General features: G+C 39.4%; 1 protein-coding gene across 1 annotated transcript in view; it reads right to left on the bottom strand.

Annotated features, from left to right (window-relative positions):
• EZH1 (enhancer of zeste 1 polycomb repressive complex 2 subunit) overlaps positions 1-22,835 on the bottom strand; it is a 40,909-nt gene that overhangs the window by 17,685 nt on the left and 389 nt on the right. Inside the window, exons 2-10 of the mRNA XM_036755904.1 lie at positions 13,984-14,035; positions 13,245-13,365; positions 12,919-13,047; positions 11,737-11,856; positions 10,233-10,353; positions 8,801-8,980; positions 7,684-7,786; positions 6,603-6,766; positions 6,063-6,154 (exon numbers count right to left, since the gene is read on the bottom strand). Coding sequence (XP_036611799.1) covers positions 6,063-6,154; positions 6,603-6,766; positions 7,684-7,786; positions 8,801-8,980; positions 10,233-10,353; positions 11,737-11,856; positions 12,919-13,047; positions 13,245-13,365; positions 13,984-14,035 — 1,082 coding nt within the window. The remainder of the gene's footprint in view (positions 1-6,062; positions 6,155-6,602; positions 6,767-7,683; positions 7,787-8,800; positions 8,981-10,232; positions 10,354-11,736; positions 11,857-12,918; positions 13,048-13,244; positions 13,366-13,983; positions 14,036-22,835) is intronic.

Raw genomic sequence — 22,835 nt, 5'->3', positions numbered from 1 at the left:
CAGTTCCCATTGAAGAAGAGAACGGTCTCTTAGCAGAAGAGTCTAAAGGGACAAAGACTTGATATTGCCCCCTCCAGGAGGCACCCAGGAAGGTGAAAGCCCTGGCTGGTGGGCTGGGGGATACTGAGAGGATGGTGGTATAAGGTAAATCTTGGCATTGATGCTAGCAGCAAGATAGGCTGTGTACAAGAGGGTAATGACCTCTTACCTACCTTACTAAAGATGACCCTAACCTTGACGAAAATTCGCAATTGTGCCATCATTTTCTCTGTGGTTCTGATGTTCCTGGTGCTGCTTGTTCTCATTATCATTCCATTAGGCGATCTCCTTCACACTGCCCCTAACATAATCTACCACATGACAGATCCAGGACATAGTGCTTCTGAAGGAGGGGATGAAGTCTTAGATTTCTGGTCTTTGTTCTCTATTTTAGTTCCCTGGATACTGCATTCCTTCAGGAGACCAGTATATTGTTTGCTTCCTACCCCCACCCCTATCTTTCTGTTTTAAGCTCTTATTCCAGGCTTATAGGATTCCCAAAATCAGGGATACCTAGTGATGGTCCTAAGGTCATTTAAGTGCTGGAATATCTTTCAGCAGATATTTAGGAACTTGTCACCAACGAGTGGGGTGTGGTAGCAGCAATATCTAATAGGGTTCCTACTATATAGACTAGGCTAGTTTTTTCCCTAAAAGGCAAGAAAGCAGTCCTCAAGATTTAGTGGGTCCAGGGATTAAAGGTCAATTTCCTGGACACCTAGGCCATAAAAAGGCCAGTCCACGAGGAGTCAGTGCCCCTCAGATTTGATGGATGTCCCACTGCTGTATAAGTCACCATACTTACTAGACCCATCAAACTTTGCTGACAAGACGAGTTTCTTTAAAGAGATGAGGGGGGCTACCTCTACCTGAACCAGCACTCTATCTTGAGTATCCTTTCCAAGCCACTGTTAAGTAAATTTCTTTTCTGTTAAGTATAGGATGGTCTGCAAGTCTCATTCCATTCTAATCCCAAGCCTGAACCCTGAAACTAGACTGAGTCAGGCCTGGACTATAATATCCTTCTAGAGATGTTTACATTAGGGGGAAAAAACCTTTTAAATCTTATTTTTATTGATACCTTGTGGTTTTTACATCATATTATCTTTTGAATACAACCATCCCCTCTTCTCATCCCAATGAATATATAAAAAGAGTTTAAAAAGAGAAAAAAGGTAGTTCAGCAAAAAATAACCAACACAGTAATTGTATCTGATGACATATACAATATTGTACAACCACTGTCCTCCACCTCTGCCCAGACAAGGAGGAGATGGATTATCTTATCTATGCTCTGGGATCAAATTTGGTCATTACAATTAGAAGTTTACATTTTTAAAAGACAACACTTGTTAGCTCATAAATTTCTAATTGGTGGCAATAGCAATGTAAAGAAGTGAAGTACAAAAACTTTAAGCTGTGAATGAGAAAAGTCTACCCATAGGTTAGCACTGCCTAAAAGTCTGTCTGTTCAAAGAGGCAGCTTTGCTTAAACATTCATACTTTGACAATTTCACATATTTAGATAGAAATGAAAGTGACTTTAGAGATCAATCATCTAACCTTATCATGTTACAGATACTGAAATGAGGACAAGGGAGGTTAAGTGACTTGTTTGTCAAACATTTAACTAGTATAGAAGCTGGGAGCTGAAACCAAGTTTCCTAAGTACTCTTTGCCCTCCTTGCTGCTATACTACATTTCCTTGCCTCAACTTCGGAACCCACAGGTTCTTTCAAAAGCTCCAGTTTTTTCACGATAGTTCTCATTGCATCAGCATTGTGAACTCCGGTAGTGAAAAAATGACTGGCAACATGCATTTTTACAGGTCTGTTTGCTAGTTAGGAAATGCTGGTCATCCCAATGCTACCACAATGGCTCAAAATATTTTTGGAACTCCTCTTCTGGAATTGCCTTAAGAGCTAGTGAATGGGTCATACAAGAAAATCATTTTCAATGATCAAACTCAAACATGCGATCTCATAAATTTGGATGTTTTCTCCACTGATGAAGATCACAACCTATTCTTGTATGCCCATCCGATGTTGTGACTCTTGTTCATGTCTTCCCATGAGATCAACACAGAGGGTCTATCCAGTGTTCAAGAGGCCTTCCTCCTTCCTTCTAAAATTTCAAGGATACCAGTGGAGATCTCTGAGGGATAGCTGGGTTCAGTAGAGTGAATAGAGCACTGGGCCTGGAGGCAGGAAGTTCAAGTCCAGCCTCAGAAGCTAAGTGGCTGTATGACCCTGGGCAAGTCACTTAACCTTTGTCTGCCTCAGTGTCCTCAATTGTAAAAGAGGGATAATACTAACACCTACCTCACAGGGTTGTTGTCAAGATCAAATGAGATAATATTTGTTAAAAGGGGCTTAAGTGCAGTGCCTGGCACATAGTAGTTGCTATATAAACGTATTTTCCATCCTCCTTCCCTTCTGATTGTCAATTAGTCAGCTGTTGCCCTATATTCAATCCATCCTCTCTTCTTATCACATTTCTCTCATGACATTTTTGACACCTATTAGTCTTTGACGCTCCTCACTGGTTCTATATTGCAGCCAGTTCACATCATCATGTACCTATCTCTCTATTACTCTCTGTGTGATATGCATTTCAATTCTTCAGAAAACTTTTATATCCAAGTAGAATACTGTTGTTGTTTTTTAATGAGTCTATTTCCAGGAGGAAGCTTGGCATCATTAAAGGAGGTATAAAGTTTCCTGAAAGTAATCCAACTCACTCCCCTCCTCCTGCTCAACTCTGGGACCAACTTACTGTCTATCTGTCCCATACACATACACACACATGCGCGTGCATGCGTGCGCACACACACACACACACACACACACACACACGGATGGACAAACTCTACAGACTGTCCATCTAAAAGCATGTTGTAATCAGGGTAATGGACATTCTTCATCAGCTTGGTCTTTCTCAAGTGGATGGTCAGGCCAAATTCTTTGAGTAGGTATAGATTTTCTTCCAAGAGACTCTGCAATGTTCCATGACTTGATGCAGCCAGCATAATATCACTCACAATTAGGAGTGTCTAGAATACCTAACCATCCACAGGGAATCCCTCTTCAACTTGTACTATGTGTTAAATTTCTTCTATCACAATAGCAAAATCTTTGGCAAAACATACATCTCCCTATTTTATGCCTCATCTGATGTTTATAATCAGAAGAGGGTTAAGCAGAATTATTTCTATTGTTATATCTTCTAAGGAATTTTAAACCACTCTCATGTATGGATGGGAGACACCCTGTTGGAAAAGAGCCTCTGAGGTAGTATTTTGCTCCATTGAATCAAATGCTTTTTCAAAATTAAACAATCACAGTGAGATCTTGTATTATCTGTCAACTGTAAATTAGTAAAGGTTAGTTCACTGTTGGGAATATTCCTTGCGAAAGCCTACTCGTTCCCTATTAACACTCTCTTCAAGGATGTCATCAACCCCAAAGATTTTCTAAAAGTGCAAAGTACATCTTTTGGTTTACGATACTAACATTTTTCTCAGTCACCTTTTTTATATTAATAAGGTGAAGTGTTTTTTCCCATGCCTTTGATACATTCTTTTCCTTGTATGATCGATCCCTCAATACCCTCCCAATTGTGTTGTTTCCAGTATTGGTCACTGCATATACTTAGTCCAATCTGACTGTTTTTCTCAACTTTTTACTCCTTAGTGCCGTAAGAAAATTATTACCACTATTTTGAGAGGCAGCATCATATATCAAGTAGAAAGCTATTCTTAAGGCCAGGAAGACCTGGTTCCTAGTCTTTGCCCTGACACACACTGGCTATGTAACCCTAAGTAAATCATAATCTTTTAGTGCTCCAGGAAACTTTCTAAGACTATAAATCGCAGGGAAGATGCACACCTGCATTTGGTAGAAAAAGTTTCTTCACCTTCTGAGGTCTGAATACCAGCGAAATTACAGGACCAGTTGTTATTCTTATCATTATTTTATAATTTTACCTTGTTTCTAACAACGTTTTACCCAGCTTGATTATCCATCTTCGTTCACTAGATTGGATTCCACAAGTTTTTTTAAAAACTATTCCCCAAATTAATATCTACCTTTACTTTCAAAGATTCTCATCATTATGGCCACCTTCTACAGACTGTAATCCCTCCACACCTTTCCATCCTATATAATGGCTGTCTATGTTCTATTATAATTCTTTTATAAAGAATCTACCAAATATGCTTAAAGCTCAATTGGATCTTTATATCTGCCTTGAAGGATGAAAATATGTCTTCACTGAGGGTATGCAAATGACTGTGCTGCACTTTCTAAAGAATCTCAATTCTCACAAATGTGAGAAATGGCAGCATTGTTGGAGTAAGTACCTAGGCTATGAAGGCGATTACTTTGAAATGGACAAATCTTATTTGGATATATGAATTGTAGTATATTGGTTAAAAAACCAGTTGTATTATTGTATAATCACACTCCAACTATGTACACATGCCAGTCTATCTTCTTTTGGTCATTACTACACAAAGAAGGCCATATTCATTCCCTAGATGCCTAATCATCTCAGCTCCTTGCCATCCTTCTCCATACAATTCCTCTGGGAAAAGGGCAAATATATAACATGTTATCTAACTGGTCCTTCTGAAGAAGAGTCTAACCATATGACTGCCTATACTTGTTTCACTTCTCCATATCTCTTCTACCCCTAGGGCAGGAGAACGTTTGGCCCTGAGGCCACATGTGACCCTCTAGGTCCTCAAGTGTGGCCCTTTGACTGAATCCAAATTTCACAGAACAAATCCCCTTAATAAAGAGATTTGTTCTGTGAAGTTCATATTCAATCAAAGGGCTAAACTTGAGGAGCTAGAGGGCCACATATGGCCTTAAGGCCACAGGTTCCACACCCCTGCTCTAGGGCCAAACTTGAGGCTAAGTGGCCAAAGGTAAAGTTTGTATTTGGCATGCCTCACCTCCCTTTTATGCAAGCTTTCTCTTTTTTCTTTTGAGAGTTTACTATAGTCTTCTAAAGCCCTGGTTCCTCTTTTTTGGTCAGAAAGCCTTTTATTTTAATTCAATCATGCTACAGCATTAAGACTTACTCCTGCCAGGGGAAGTTGCATTTTAAAAGAGGAAAAAGCAATACTTAATCCAAAAGAATGACATTAATTTTAATTACAGAATTTCCAGCATTGTGGCAGCTGGTCAGCAAATGTTTTGGGCAGGGAGACCTTCAAACTTCACTGCAGAAGCGACTAGCTACTCTATCTATCCACATTGGCTCCATCCATTTTGTTGCAGGAAACTTTCTGTTTGTTGCAAGATCCGGATTTGATTTGCACTGCTCTATGGATGTGAGTCATGGAGCACTACAGTCTGAAGAATTAAAGCTGGGGTTCACTAACAGAGCAATGGAGAAGCATATGGTGAGCACGACAGGCCAAAGTACATTCACTACCAACAGAAAACCACACACAAGAAATTGTCAAAGATGTCACTGAGACTCTGCTTCTCTGGAAAAGGAGGGAAGTGTGCTAGTCACAATTTTAGAGTGAGCAGTCATCTCCAGACCACTCATTTGCTCCATTAGTATTCAAGTGATTTTAAGAGAACCAGCAGGGACCAATACGATGGCTCAGACCCCCTTTGGAGGATTTACTGGGCACCAAGTATCTAAGTTACACCAGATGAGAATACGTAGATGAACTGTCATCTGTATCTTCCACAATAATGAGATCACAGATACAATAGTGTATAGAAATCATACAAGAATATGCATGAGGCCACTTTGTTCTTTAGGAGAATGCTAATAATTATCACTGAAGCCTGTAACTCACTAGAGGCAGTACCCTGTTGCTGAGATTGCCCTTCAGGTACAATTCCCATACTTTCCCCCACAAGCAGAACTTGCATTTGATTGTGACAACCTGTTCATGCTCCCAGGGGCAGGAAGAACTGTACTAAGAGCATGAGGACTCTGGTCAACTTAAGAAAGAGTGTTAAGTCAACAAGGCAAGGACAGCCTGAGAATGTACCTACCAGCCACAGGAAGCAGTCCAATCCACATGGGTCTGGCTCAATCTTGATTTCTTTGTTCTTGCGTTTGTACACATTAGGAGTGGCATGGAAAGCTGGAAAACACAAAACTGTACTGTTTCTCATGCTCCATCAAGACAATGGAAAAACACCAAATCAAAGTAGGTTATATGGCTATTAAAGGAGATGAATGTGGCTGTACCAAATAATTACCATCAGGGTAAACTGAAGTTAACAATCCCTGATATAGAGTGCCAACATTCCCACTCTAGCAAGGATGTGATAAGAGGTGCTTGTGATTATTTTCTTCAAATGAACACCAATGCAGACCAAAAACCAGAGCCACTGCTAAACAGACGGAAATGGAACTGGCTCTTTGTATACTCAAGTTCAAGGAAGAAACTGAAGGCTCCAGATGGATGCCCAGTGCCAAGCACAGAACTCATATACAGCAGGTATATGATGGTGCTTAGTGTTTCCTGAGTGGAGTAGAAAGGAAAGGGGAAGAGTGGGAGCTAGGTCAGAGGAAGCATCCTCACTCACGGTGAAGGAAGCAGTCATATTTGAAGCAGCGTCGGCAGAAGAGTGTGTGGAAGGAATGCAGCGACTGTTCTCGCTGCACGGACTTGGCACAAGGGCCATCGATGTTTGGGGTGCACTGGGGAGGCAAAACATTGGGGTCCGACACCTCTGTGAGTTCTCGATACCTATGTGAGAAAAGGGAGAAGTTCTTTCTAAGGGTCAGTCTTCTGGACAGAGGCAAAAGGGCTCTGCTGAGGGAAGGCTTGGGGATGAGCTCTGACAAGTGCCTCAGGCAGAATCTGCCCAGGGAGGATTAGCATCTTTCTCCAGGCCTGTTGACAAAACAATGAGGCATATCTAAATGGACACAAAGTGGTATAGTTGCAGTACACACAGAACTGTCTGGGAACAGGGGGAAATCAGCTACTAAAGCAAAATCACAATAAATAACGCACTGTCCAGATTTGTTCAAAAGCCTACAGAAAATGATCCTTCATATATGGTGGGTCTTATAAATCTATGATAGGGAGATGAGAAAGTATACCTCCTTCTCTTCAATTCAGGAGTGGAAAATTATGGCTATGGAATACTGCATACTGTCTGTCAGATGCAGTCCCTGTGTTGACTGATTTTGAAGAACTACATTTTTCTCCCCAATTTCTGCTATTGAAGGATGGCTCACTGGATAGAGAAGGGTATATTCAGAAAATGAATATGATATAAAAACAAAAGACAACAAATTTCAAGTCTGTTGTCAGCAAGGAGGTAATAGTAAGGAGGAGGTAATAAAAAGTGTAAGAAAATCATCTATCTCAGCCATGTGAACAAAGCTTGTTGTTTTGTGAACACGGTTAGCTAGAAACTGCCAAAACAACTTTCAGGGCACTTTGGCTGGATTGATTCTCTGTCCTGATCATATCCTAATTTGTATTACAGTGACTTGTCTCATCTTCCCCACAAGTTTCCCCTCACTGGGGGGAAAGACTTTATCTCCTTCCACCTTTGTATCTCCATCGTGAGCATGGTAGGTATGTAATAAAGATGAGTTGTGAATCACCGTCATTCAAACATTCCCAAAGAGGCCTGAGACAGCTTATCCTACCTCTCTTTCATGTCATCTGGAACACCGTTCTCAGGGAACATGGAAGAAATGGCGCTGAAGATCATGTCATTTGGAAATTGTTTCTTGGAACTCTTTTTGTTGCCTGAATCAAAAATGACAGAAAGCTTCTGGGGGCTGTTATCGGAACCTGGGGGGAAAAGCCCTTTTCCCTTTCTCAGACGCTTTGAGTGGAATCGCTACAGTAAATCTGAATCCTGGCTCCTTTGAATCATGTAGACAAGTCACTCCCATCTGGCCTTTTCAAACACTAGACTATACTGCCAACAAAAGCAGCCCCCACATAAGCAACACCTCTGGACAGAAATGAATTTACAGCTAAAATAACCCAAGTTAAGTCTGCAGGAGATTTCAGAAATATAAGGATATAGGTGAAGCCCATTGAAAGGCTAATATTCAGGAGGGCCGGGGAAAAAGAGCATGGCACGGTGGAAAGGGCAATATATTTGGAATCAAAGGACCTGAATCAGAATCTTGGCTCTCCTACTCCCTGGGTGTGTGAACCTGAGCAAGTCACTCTCTGGGCTTCAGTTTCCTCATCAGCTAAATGAAGGAGTTGGATTCAATCAATTTTTAAATTACTTTCCAGCTCTAAATCATATGATCCTAAGGATGACACCTAATAACAGCTAGCATTTATATAGCACTTTAAGGTTTGTGAAGCACTTTATAATTGTTATTTCATTTGATCCTCACAACAACGCTGGGAGGTAAGTTCCACTATTTATCCCCATTTTACAGATGCAGAAACTGAAATGGCAGAAGTTGTAAAGTGCCCGGGGTCACACAACTACTAAGGGTCTGAGGCCAGATTTGTATTCATGTCTTCCTGACTCCAGATCCAGTACCCTATTCACTGTGCCACCTATGTGCAGACCACAGCATTTCAAGTTACTTTACAATAGACTTTTACTGTATTCTTTCTAAAATGCCAAGTATTTTCCTCTGAATTTTGCCACTGTTATTCCCCAGAAGGGCAGGTTACACTGTTTTGTGTTGCCAGGAACACTGAGCCTCCTTGAAATTAGTCCAGTGAGCAGCCCATTAGCCTCTGATAAGCAATAGCCCTTTCTTGGTGGAATGCAGGACCTCTACCTACCATCAATGGTGAGTCGTTTTCTCTTCCTAAGGACTGGCAACTCTTCCTTGCCATCTTCCTGTTTCCCTTCCGAAGAGTCATTGTTGTGCCCCTCCTCTTCCTCATCTGAGTACTGATTCAGGGCATCTACCAACTCCAGGAACACAGCATCACTGATCAGGACAGAACCTGGGATCATCTCTGAAAAAGGAGTGGTGTGAAGGGAGTTTCTCTTCCACATTCCACCTGGCACTGGCTACCCTAGGAAGATCTTACTAGAGCAACCCTCCTGAGATCTTGATGTTCAGGCTGTCCCAAGGCTGGACAGCATTCTCATTACAGTAGCATATTAGCCAGTTCACTCTAGATAACACAAATTTAAATTCTGATAGAACTATCTGAGCAATTCTATTAGTTGCTTTTTTCTTTTCTAAGTACAGTGTGGGTAGCTCAGCGGGTTAGAATGTGATGTCAATGAAACTAAGACTGGTCCTGATGGGTTTAGATAGCCTTGAGTTAAGACTAAAGACTATATGATATGTATCCTTGGGCACACAGTGGATCAGGCAAAATTTTGGATAAAAATGTATCCCATACTTGGCACATGTCCTACCAATGATGTAGTAATCAGTAAACCAATCGGTAGTAACATCACTGTAGCAGAGAACAGGATTTTCTCATAATGGAAGAAAAGATATTCTAGCTTGTGAGCATCAGAATTTTAACAGTAGGGGGAGCTATAAATCAGGATTGAATCATAATAACAAAGTTAGTGCTGGAAGGCAGTACAATAATAGGTACAAGTTCTTCCCCAGTCCCTATCACCCTCCTAATTCAGCTAGCCTTTTCTAGAACTCTAAATGCCTTGCTTTTAAGAGGCTCAGACCACCACTTCAACCTCCTTCTATTCGTTCTACAAGTCTAGATCACCATCTTGCTCAGGTGAGAAGAATATTAGACCAAAAAAGGCCTTAGGTTTTTTTCAGCTACAGAAATCTCTCAATATTTTTGTGCTAAATTGCTTTTAATTTCCCCAGCCACTCATTAAGTACAAGAGTGTACTCTGGTGCTTCTTAAATTTCATTTGTGAAATACCAAAATAACCTAAAGACTTCTGGGCCTTGCTACCTACCCCATCACTGCATCCTTAGGGCTTCCAGACCTTACCACCTATCTTATAGCTGAACTTTCTTTTATATGGTTGCTTGTCCCACTTAAGAGTGTGAGCTCCTTGAAAGTAGGGGCTAGCTTGATTTTTCTATTTGTATTCCCAGAACTTAGCACAGAGTAAACACTTAATACTTTTCTATTCATTCATTCAAAGTTTTGTCTCCTGGGCATATAATGTCCCCCAAATGCCATGTAGTGACTGCCCCATTTATAAAGAAAGTTATGCGACCAAGATGTCATGTACCCCCAAACTGAGCACCTGCCCCAGAGATCCTTTGTCTACCTTCTTCCCCATGGACTTTCCCATCATAGTTATTGATGAGTTCCTCAATGAAAGTTTCATCTTCTTCTTTAACCTCATCCCCCATGTAGGGGATATTGCACAAAACGGTCTCATCTTCCACCTGCAAACAAACCAGACCAGGCTTATTCTACTAGGTAGGCATTTCTGTTCCTGCAGCTACTTCTTATGTGGGAATTAGCTGAATCTCTTCAATAGGGGGGAGGGATATGGGAAGGAAGAGGGAGAAAGGGAAGGCAGAGAGCTCCTCAAGATACTTTTGGTCACTCCAGGTTTTCTGTGTCCAGAGGAATGGTCACCTCATGAGGTACTGAATAGAGCCATCTGGAAAGGGAGCATGCTGCTTCCAAAAAAGCATATTTACTTATACACTGTGGGTTACCCAATGGAAAACTTACAATCAGTATCAGAATTATGAATAACAACAACACCGAAGTATCCTTGGGTGGACACTTATTTTTTAAATTGTCTCCATCTGTAGTCTCACTTTATCCTCACATATCTGTGTGGCAGGAAGGTGGTGTAAGTTCGTACAGAGAGTACTACAAATGGTTTACATAGAGACCTTTTAACAAACAGAGGGAGACAAATGAAAAGGAGACATCCCAAAGATCTGAAGCAAAATGGGCATTCAGATGGCAAAAGGTGGGCAAACCTGCAACTTCTGAATTATTTATAAAATAATGGAGGAGAGCTAATCTGATCCACAATAAAATACTTATTACTACTCCTATTAAATCATTGCAACCTGAAAAGCACTGTGTGCACCAGAGGGCTGCAGGTGTTTTCTGGTTATGAACAACAGAAAAGGGCCACTTGGGCTTAGGAATGAATAATTATTCTTAAACCATTTCCTAATAACTGAAAAATATTCTCTTAGTTTTTGATTTCTTCTCTCAGAGTATCCTCCTAACTAGAGTAGGATGTGAATTTATAATCTATTACCAAACAGATATGCAATCCTAGCAACTAAAACTGAGCACAAGATCAGTTTTATAAATTATCTGAGTAGAAATGGAAGCATATGATGAAAGGACTGCAGACTGATGTGTGGCAATTATCTTCATAGGCCTTTTGCCTTTAAGCAGCTCAGAAAAGACTGCCCCGCCAGCAGGAGTTACTATTTATCCTTCCAGGACCTGATTTGTTAGGAGAAATTAACCTATACCCACTTCCCTCCTGTGCCATATAATGCTACAACACTGGACCAAGAAAGCCAGAGAAATCGGAATATTGCTCAGTGTCATTCTTCCCAGAAAACCAGCTAGAATAATAATTCTGGAGCATAGTTCTGGAAGTACAGAATAAAACAAATCAAAAGCAGTTTGCAGTTTTGCTTTCTCAGGAAGTTAGTAACAATATTCTGTTTTGTTTATTTATGGTGGGTTAAATATTAGGAAAACCTTCACCTTCAGAGGAGCTCTCCTACATTAGCATCAATCATTTATACACTTTAATCACGTGTCATGATGCTTCTACTACATACCATGAAATTTTGCTGGAGAGGAGACCAGGAATACATGATGGGCACCAGTGCAACTGTATTCAGAGATCGCATTAACATATCCTGGCTGTCAAATCCTGGAAAATTGCTTTCTACAGTACACTGTAATATAAGAAAAGGCACAGAGAGGAGATGATACACACAGCCCTGGGTGGATGCTGAAGTTCCCTTTCATACTGTCCCCTCTAATGTTCTAACTTTCTTAAATGTATCTATAAGAGATTTCACAACAAACTGTTCCTAATGTATAGAGCTTTGCTGATTCAGATATCAATAAACAGTTTCTCCCCTGGGGATCTAAGCAAGCAAAACTGGGGATAAAGGTCTCATCAATATCTTAATTAGCCTAAACTGGGTGCCTACACCGTAGTAGGTATTGAAAGATACAATATATAATGCAGTGTGCACACCAGCAAAACAAAGAATTGTAAAACTAGATCCCTGGGTATCCCAGGAGGTCAACTTTGAAAACCAAAAAGCAAGGTTGGCATCATCAATATAGCTACAAGAGAGGTAGGCTTATGGTCACATCTGCTTCTGGTAAGTGCTGCTCATGAATTAAGTTACTTTTCTTTTTGTGTGATAAACTCTGATTATCAAAAATGGATTTCTACTTGTCTTGAAAAAATAATTCCCTTCTTCATGCCATTCTAGTTATATTTTGCTTAGGCTAATATAATAAACATTAGTTAGCATCTCCTAAACGCACTTCAACTAACAAGAAAAAATGGTTTTAGTGGTAAGAAGTTAACTTGTTAAAACTTTGTTTCAGAAAGATGAACAGATTGATATGACCATAGTAGCTGCCATAAAGTATTTCTTGCTCACTGATTCCCCAACAAATTATACATACATAGCAGGACAGAGGATCATAGGATCTAGTGTTGGAGGGTCCCTCAAGCTTTCTAAACTTTTTCATTTAAACTTGAGAAAACTGGGGCCCAGGGAGAGAACTGATTTATCCAGGGTCTCAAAAGTTGTAAGTAGCATGTCTTGGAGTCACCCCAAAGTCAGTAAGCATTCTTTCTTTCTATTATACTATACTGTCCCCAACAGGATAGCTGAGGAGTAGGAATGGAGACTGAGCCACCATTCTATAGAGAAAAAGAAGGTTTTTCTTTGTGAAACCTAGTAAACTGTATCAGTCGTGGGCACCAAAAGTACCTTTTTGAGGAAAGGATGCCCACTCACAGGCTTCATCAATTGAACCGGCTGGATTCGGAGTCTCTTCCAGTCTTCATTGAGTATCTGAGTTTTTTCTTGAACTTTCGCAAAATTGGCCACAAATAGAGCCTAGCAAAGCCAAGGGATGGGTTAATTACTTAACATTTCAAAATCAGAGTGAGGAAAAAAAATACTGCCCTGAAACCACCCCACACTAGCTCAGTAACTCAAAATTAAAAAACAAAGTCTTAGTAGTAGCCATCCAAACATAACTTCAAAATTGACTTTTGAAAAAGGTCTCTTTATAGGTACTTTCCTTCCCTCACCTTTGCACCCATATTTGCCTGAAACCGTTTGAGCTGTCGAAGTCGCATGTATTCAGACTTAACTTTTCTCTTCCAATAAGTGATGCATTTGGAGGTGGGAGAATTTGAGATATCCATTTTGCTGCAATGAAAAGAGACAAGTATCAGGGAATGAACATTTTCATTGCCTGGAAACCAGAGTACTCCCTAAAGCTAAACAGATGTGGTCAGTCATGTTTTCATTCCTAATTAAATCTATCAAAAAATACTAATTACAGACACTTAATCCCATGGGTCCAATTAAAACAGTTTCTATTCACAGAGCTGTTCTTTAACATTCATGTCATAGGTAGGTTTAGTTCACCTCTTTAAAAAGGCCCTGTTCTTGCGCTCTTATTTCCACTGTTGTTTCTTTCCATTTACCTCTCAAAAGTTTCTCTCCCAGTAAGCACTCAAATTATTTTTAAGTTTGAGGACCCACTCTCCTGAATAACAAGAATCTTTAGTAAGCATGGATTAAATATCAAAGTAGCTAAGCAAAAGAATATGAAGCTGCTCATGCCGTCACCCTCAAAAAAACATGCTGATATTAACCCCTTAGGTGTCCAACCAACAATAAAGGTAACAGATTATAAAAATGGTATGATCTTATTCCTCAGTCTGAAGCTTTATGTAATTCAATGTACTGAGGTAGAAAGGGCAATGGATCCAGAATCAAAAGGCCAGGGTTTGCTTACCAGCTCTGCAGTTACTGATTTACCTGTTCAACTTTGGGCAAGTCACTTTCCCTCTCTGGTCCTCAGTTTTCTTACCTACAAAACAAAGCAGCTTGGATTACCTTTAAGGTCCCTACAGATTACTTTGGAAACTGGTATAAGGAAGCAGGCAGAAGGGTTAGATGCTAGGCAACATAAGCTGGTTGGAGGTATCAGTCTGGAGTTGTCTCTTACAAACTGCAATACATTCTACTTACTTCACAGCACGGCTGCAAGGAAAAATTCGAACTTTTATAAAGGGTGACTTAGGATCTTCAATAGGAAGACAAGACATGAAGATAAATTGAAATGGAAAGAATTCAACTCTTGAAAAAAATGGAGTCAAGTCAGGTACAGGACTCAGGATTCACCAGATTTAAAGACTTCTACCCACTATTCTTCTTGCACGTTAAGTCAAGACCTCAACTTTCTCTGGGGAACTGGCAAACATATCCTTTACCTATGACAAAAGGTATTTCCAGCCATATGTGACTAACCTGCTGCAACTACCAACCTGGCCAAATTTCTCTAATCCAGTTCCAGCTAGCATGCCCCGCCATCACTTTAAAGCAGAAGCAAATATGAACAGCTAGCATGACCTCACTAGACCCTAGAGAATGATGACAGCTAATTAGGGTTCTCAACAAGTTGGTTCATTCTATGCTTAAGTACCCCAAAATATTATAGGCATCAACTTCTGAAAGGTTATCTGACTCAGAGAACCACTAAGATTCTTACTAAATCAGGGTACTTAGGCTGAATGGAAACACAAGGGTAAGGACATTTCTGCCAGACATAAATTCCAAGGTACTACAAACTTCGAAGGATATCAGATTTTTAGGTTTAATTTTTTATTTTCTTATAAGGTTTTTTTTTTATTTTAGGATTTTATTTCCAATTTCCCCAAAGGTTTTGAAATTACCAGTACATCTTCCCACTCAGAAAACAACTAATACCCAATAAAACAGTAAGATTTAAAGCACACAGAAATTAATTTTGTGTATTTGGATTTTAAAAGAAATATAACTGTATTGATGAGTCTAATATTACCGTAAACCTGGTGAATTATGAAGAAAGCAATTATTTTTTAAAAGGCATCAATTTAAATCTACCTATCATAAGCTCAAATTAATTCCTAAGTAAAAAGAGTAAAATAATCAGATCTAGTTGCTGAATTATATGAACTCCCTTCTTTGCAAACCCTTCTCAGAAAAGATAAGATTCAAATAAGGCAAAGAAAGAATGAAGTAGATTTTTTCCAAGTTATATAATTACTGAAGTATACAGTAACTTCTGGTTCCCAGATTAGGTTGTCATGTATTTCCTAACGGAACAAGTACACTGATGGACTGCTCTGAATAGTGCAAAAGTTTGAATCTGGGTTCAAATCCTAACTCTGCTAGTTACCAACTGTGTAATCTTGGAGAAGTCACTTGACCTCTTTTGGCCTCACCTATAAAATGAGGGGGGTTGGACCAGATGATTTCTAGGCCCCTTCAATTCAAAATCTTATAATCACTGGTTCTGAACCAGGACATAATAGTTTCCCTCTAAAAGCACAGGCAATCTCCACTTAATCCACATTACAGAGCCCTAATGTCATCAGAATGTAGCACTACATACAGATACACTAGCTCCCCTAAGAACTGATTTCAAACCTATATTCACTGCTGTTCCTTTTGGAACTCATTTCCGTTTTCTGAAGTAATATAATTCATGTAGGATTTAAGGACTGCCAAGGATCAAGTCACCTAAGGGAAAAAATGTGCCCAATGTCACTGGGGTTGAAAAAAAAAGTTACTTGGAAGAGATGGTTATCAGAGATGGTGCCACAGAAAACCAACATTGGCAACATCAGTATTTTTGCTGGGGAAAGGTGGCTGAAAATTATGTTATAAAAGAATATGGCTTCCCATGATTAGGGAAATCAACAAGACATAGTAAACACAATGCAATACTCAGCAATGAATGTTACCAGTTTTATTTTTAATAAAGCATTTTATTAGATCTGAAAACATACAAATATTTCAATTAGCTTTAACAAGCCACAATATAAATACAGCCACATTTCCCCTTTTATAACTACAGTTATACTTTAATCTTTTGTCCATGAGTCAATATTTATTTGATTTGTTTTTTAACTGGGTCCTCAATGTCCCTAAAAGTTGATTTGGCAATCAGTTCCCAAACAATGTTCTAGAGAAGGAAAGCCATACTGCTTGGAACAAATAGACCTAATAACAAAAAACAGGAAAAAGGCCAGAACAAAAAGCTACCAAACTAGTCAAGGTTAAAAAAAATCAAAAGCCCAAACTCCCAAAATATCACTAGATTAGGGCTAAGAGAAATAGGTACACAAGCAGCTCTTCGTATTTCAATTAGAATACATATTTTAGTCATATAGACTTGCAAAAAAAAATCTGACATTCCAGTTGTTAGTCTGATAAGTCTTCATAAGCAAATTTTATTCCTACATTGCAAATGTTCACTTATCAAATTAAAAATAACCTCCAATGAATTTATGACCAAACAAGGGATAGAGAACATTATGAAATGCAAAATGGATAATTTTGATTACATTAAATTTAAAAGTTTTGCACAAACAAAGCCAATGCAGCCAAGATTAGGAGGGAAGCAGAAAACTGGGGAAAAAACTTTAGGACTAGTGTCTCTGATAAAGTCCTCATTTCTAAAATATTTAGAGAACTGAGTCAAATTTACAAGAATACAAGTCATTCCCCAATTGACAAATGGTCAAAGGATATGAATAGGCAGTTTTCAGATGAAGAAATTAAAGCTATCTACAGTCATATGAAAAAATGCTCTAAATCACTATTGATTATAGAAATGCAAATCAAAACAACTCTGAGGTACCACATCACACCTATCAGATTGGCTAACATGACCAAACAGGAAAACAATAAATGTTGGAGATGTGGGAAAATTGGAACACTAATACATTGTTGGCAGAGTTGTGAACTGATCCAACCATAGGGGGTGGGGGTGGGTGCAATTTGGAACTATGCGCAAAGGGATATACAACTGTGCATATCCTTTGACCCAGCAATACCACTTTTAGGCCTGTATCCCAAAGAGACCATAAAAATGGAAAAAGGACCCCCACGTACAAAAATATTTATAGCAGCTCTTTTTGTGGTGGCCAAGAACTGGAAATTGTGGGGACGCCCATCAACTGGGGAATGGCTGAATAAGTTGTGGTATATGAATGTAATGGAATACTACTGTGCCATAAGAAATGATGAACAGACTTCAGAAAAACCTGGAAAGACTTATATGAACTGATGCTGAGTGAAAAGTACAAAACCAGAAAAACATTATATACAGGGTGCAATGACTGACTCTGATAGACTTAGCTTTTCTCAGCAATGCAAGGACCTAAAACAATTCCAAAAAATTCCATGTTGGAAAATGACATCCACATCCAGAAAAAGAAATAAGGAGTCTGGATGCAGATCAAAGCAGACTATTTTTTTTGTTTTGTTTTGTTTTCTTTCTCATGGTTACTCCCATTCATTCTAATTTTTCTATACAACATGACTAATGTGAAAATATATTTAATAGGAATGTATATGTAGAGCCTCTATTGGATTGAATGCTGTCTTGGGAAGGAGGAGGGAAAGGAGGGGGAGGAAATTTAAAATTTATGGAAGTGAATGTTGAAAACTAAAAATAAATTAATTTATAAAAATTAAAAAAAAAATTTTAAAAACCCTCCAAAATACAGTGATTGCGATCAATAAGGAATCTTAAATAGAAGTCTTTGTGTTATTTCTAGCTAAGGTTTTCAAGAAAAATTTAATTTTACTGTTAAAAACCTAAAACTGATTCTACCTTTTATATAATGCCAGGTGAAATGCAAATTAGAAATGCTAATAAGAAGACCCATATTTCTAATTCTATCTACAAGGCAACTCTTTATAGGAAAAAGAAAGCTTTCATTTCCCAACTTGTAAAAACTCATGACTTCCTACCCAAAAGGCTAAATCTGAAAAGGAGTCTGTCTTGCCCAGAGTTAAGAGAAAGATTTGCCCAGAGTTAAGAGAAAGATTTCTGGAAATTGTTTGGAGCCATACAGTTAGAAAGCAAAAATATACAATTTTACAATTTGTGACAGGCAACACAAACAAGTTTCAAAACTGAGTAGTTTTTTTTTTTAACTTTTTAAACATATCTTTTGTAGGAATACCTTCTTTGGTTTTAGGAGCAGCTTAATGATGTTACTACTTTTTTCCTGTTTTGAGTAATTTTATTATTTATCAAGCTAAGATTTGGGGGCAGTTTGTACTGTTAGAGTTTTAAAATTTTTTCCTTCTCATTCTTCCTTCTTCATTTCTTGGTAGAGCTCTATGTCATGGATCTTTCTTGAACCAAAAAGACATGAGCCACAGGGGACAAGTTGTACCTGCAAAGAGCTCTAATACCACACAGAATTAAATTATGTTTGTAGCAATCACCAGCTGTAGTGTTCCAGTTACAACCAACTCTGTGGCTATGTGTCCAACAAATTTTTAAAATTAATTGTCCAACATGCTGATAGATGAATCTTTCATAATATACCATCTCCTCCTGAAATCATATGTAATAAAAGTACTCTAAGAGTGTATCTCAAAACTTAAGCTTGTGTCCTCTAAATGAAGCATGGAGTGATGGAGGCATTACTACTTGATGCTTACAATCCTCCATACTTCCTTTTCCTCATCTGTAAAAGGAGACAACAATATATACATCACCTCTATCTATCACAGAACTGTGGTGATGAAAGAGATTTGCAAATCTTAATGTGCTTCATAAAGAAATTACATCATGTACACCAAACACTCCTACACCTGAAATAAAGATACCAAATTTAAAGTACGATTAGTATTAGACACAAAAGTTCAGATGACAAAGAGTAGGGATATCTTGGTGGGCACCAGATGATACTCAGTACAAAGTTTAATATTTACTGAGTGTCTATTATTATTCAGTGAACAAAGAGTTTTAGTAAGTTTATCATGCAGCCAAAGTAATTCAGATGTGCTAGAGAATATAGCAAATAAACTCACTAAATCTAAACTACCTTCTAAGTGAAACTCTGAATCTAAGGCAAAAACATTAAAGCTCCAACTAATAACAGAGAAAAGGCAGAACGCTCACATCTTTTTATCAGGTCCAAAGTGCTATTTTCTTGGTGAGACCTTCATATAAAGACAATCCAATCCTTGGGGCAGTTTTAGTCCATGGCCCCTTTCTCCTTCCTCTGTTTTTCAATATCACTGCTGTTGCTGCTGCTCCACCCTCCAAACTGGACCCCAAAAGCTATCTAAATCTTGGAGAGCTAAAGCTTTCTCCTCTGCAGTCTCTAGAATCACAGGTGCTCATTTTCACCATTGGCGGTCTTCATATCTTCCCCCACCCTTTCCCCTAACCAATGGAGAGGGAAGATCAATGGACTACCCTATTTTTCCATTTATCATCTATATGACTTCCCAGAAGCAGTGTGGGTTCCCCCATTAGAATGTAAGCTCCTTGAGGAGAGGGACTGCCTTGCTTTTCTACACACAGTAAGGGCCTAATAAATGCTTTTCATTAACATGTTAATTCATTCAACTGCCAGTGTTGGATTTTCTAAATTTACTTAGAAAGCAGAGCACAAAAGTTAGGCTCAACAGTGCTGTTAAGCCAAAGGAAATAGGTCTTCTCATTCTTCATTTTCAGATAACATGTGCAAAGCACTTTATAAACCTTAAGGTGCTATATAAATGTTAGCAATTATTATCATTGTTATTTTCCTTTAAATTGTAAGCTCGTTGTGGGCATCAACTGTCTTTCTTTTTATTAATTGTAACTCCAGCGCTTAGGACCTGTCACATAGTAGACACTTAATAATTATTTACTGGATTGGATTTTTTAGCTGTCTTAAAATGACACAATGATTACAAGAATACAAAATAACCAAACCCTCTCCCTTCCCACCCTCCCAGCCCTAAAAAACAGACACACAACTTCTAACTCAAAACGTCACAAAATTTTAGGGCTGAAAGGGATCTTGGTGGTCACCTAAGAACGCTAAGGCAGGAGCCAGGACAGCTATGCTCCAGCTCAAACACTAATAACTGAATGACGAGGCATGTCATTTCACTTGAGCCTCAGTTTCCTCATCTGTAGAATGAAACAATTAGATTCAGCATTCTCTCTTTGGGCTCTGAAATTCTATTCTATCTAGTTTGGCCCCTTTACTTTAGATGAGAATAGCAAAGGCTAGCTCCCCCTACACTATTCATAAAGGTGTCTAGCACAGGCTTTGACAATAACAAGATTATATTTCTGTACACAGCACATTCCTGGATGTTAAGAGCCTCCCCTCCAAATATAAATACATCCTCCCATGTGTAATGACTCCCTCTAGTGCCATCATCATAATCTCTCCAGGGTTTGAAATGAGAAGAATTCTTACAGAGGCCTCAGATCACAGTACTTTTCAAAAGGATTAGAAAACTGCTAAGAGAATCTTTCCCTTTATTATCTCAAGCCCTGGAAAAGTAAAACTTTATCAGCAAGGACAGACTCCCTAAGCAAATCTAGGGACGGGGACACACCATTATAATCAATCACTGCTGACCCAGTTCTCTGAGGAAGGGCTCACCTATCCTCTCACTTCAATAAACATTAGGTTCCTGTTATATACAAGGCAATGTGCTAGTCACTGGCAATATACAGACCCTTATCACCTCAAGACACACTAGTAAAACAGCTTTCTGGTGGGTTTTGCTGTCTCAAGTTCCTCCCCACTACAACCCATCGTCCAGGCAGCTGCCAAAGTGATTTTCTTAAAGTGCATGTTTGACTATGTGACCGTCCCTATCCCCCCAATAAAATCCTCTATTTGGCACCTAAAACCCTTCACAATCTGATCTCTTCCTACTTTGCCAGTTTTTTTTTTAACTTCACTCCTCTCCATGCATTCTATAATCCAGCTACATTGACCTATTTGTTATTCCTTAAATACAACAGGCCACCTCCAAATCTGTGCCTCCTCTCTGGAGGAGGAAGCTGTCCTCCATGTCTGGAATGCTCTCCTTCCTCATCTCTGTCTCTTGGCTTCCTTCAAGATTCAACTCAAATACCATCTTCTTCAGGAAGTCTTTCTGGGTGCCCTCAGCACTTTCCTTCTGGAATTACCTTGCAATTACAGTGTATATTATCTTCTATGTCAATAGTTACTACTTGATGCTAAGGACCCTATTTCAACCTTTCTTTGTATCCCCAAAGATTAACACAGTGCTCTTGGCACAGTGCCAACTCATAATAGGCACTTGATATATATTTACTGACTGATGATAAAGAAAAAAGCAAAACAGTCCCTGCTCTCAGTCAACATTTTACTAGGGGATACAATATAAACTCAACATAATTTAAAGAGGGAAGGAATAGTAACAATTTGGGGGGTGGTAGTGATCAGGGAAGGCTCCTACATATGGACCATGAAGGAAGATGATGCTTCTAAGAGGCACAGTACAGGAACAATCACAATCTAGGAAATAGGGACAGTTTGTGAGAATACACAACAGTAGAAGATGAAATGTTGAGTTTGGGAAGTAGGTAATAATTGCCCAATTTGGATCTAATGTAGAGGAGATGAAATATGGCTGTAAAAGTAGACAAGCCAGATAGTGGAGGGTATTAAACACAAGGTTTAAGAGTGTGCATTTTATCCAAGAGGCATCAGGAACATTTTTGAGCAGAAGAATGATCTGTTCTTCAGGATGATTATATTGATAGCTGTGCAGAGGAGAGATACTAGCCTTAGAGTTATTCCAGGCTCTCCCCTACTTTTCTATTTACAAGTTGTACGTCTTAGTGTAACAGAAGCTTCTTGAGAGCAAGAATTGTTTTTCATTTCATGTCTTTGTATCTTTAATGCCTAGAAGAGTGCTTTGTGTATTGTATATGTAGGTGGGCAGGAAAGATCCACACCTATAATTTCACTTACAATTATTATTTCATTTGCACAGCAAACTCACACAATATAAAAGATCCGTCCACCAATGTAAATCTCCGGATACAGAGGTTTATTAAGGGAACTTGTCTATGACGATCCAGCCAGCAAACTGTCAGAGGTAGGGCTTGACCAAGTCTTCCTGACACCAAGGCTGCTGCTCTATATGCCAAACTGCTTCTCACCCGGCACATAGTACGTAAAATTTGTTGAGGGAGACCCCTTAAGATTGAGAGGCAGTCAGGAAAACCTGAGTTCAAATCTAGCCTCCAACACTCGGGCAATCTGACCTCAGCTGTATGACCCCAGGCAAATCACTTAAAATGTGCATAACTGCACAAATGCATGCAAAATGGGCACGATAAAAGCAACTGCCTCCCAGGATCCGGCCAAGAGATAAGCAGGACCTAAAATAAGCTGGTCTTAATTCAACCGGAGAGAAGGGGCTCACGCCCTCACACAAATCCTTTAACGACTTCAAGGCGTCTTTCATTCAAAGCCTAAACATACACACTCATTCCCAACACACACTCGTTTACTGTTATGCACCCCAACCTGCAAAGTGGAACGCCCCTCAGAGAAAATTCCCTTATCCTCTAAAAGAACCCCATTTTCCTATACACTCCACTTTTCCTCTCTTGCTCGCTCCACAGAGATTCCCTCCTAAAGTTGCCCCACCCTGCAAAATCCACAGCAACCTCCGTAGAAGCCACCCCCCCTTCCAAGGGATGCCCCAGTGGCCGGACACCTACTTGCACCTGGCGCGCCCCGCCCATTTCCACCACCACCACCACCCCCCCCGCCGCCGCCCGTGAACTCTCAACACCTCCCTCCATTCTCCCTTCCCAGACATCTCTC

Source organism: Trichosurus vulpecula, chromosome 4 (assembly GCF_011100635.1).
Source record: "Trichosurus vulpecula isolate mTriVul1 chromosome 4, mTriVul1.pri, whole genome shotgun sequence".
NCBI classification, from domain to species: Eukaryota; Metazoa; Chordata; class Mammalia; order Diprotodontia; family Phalangeridae; genus Trichosurus; species Trichosurus vulpecula.
The sequence above is the reverse complement of the archived record's forward strand: the minus strand, read 5'-3'. Positions and strand labels throughout refer to the sequence as shown.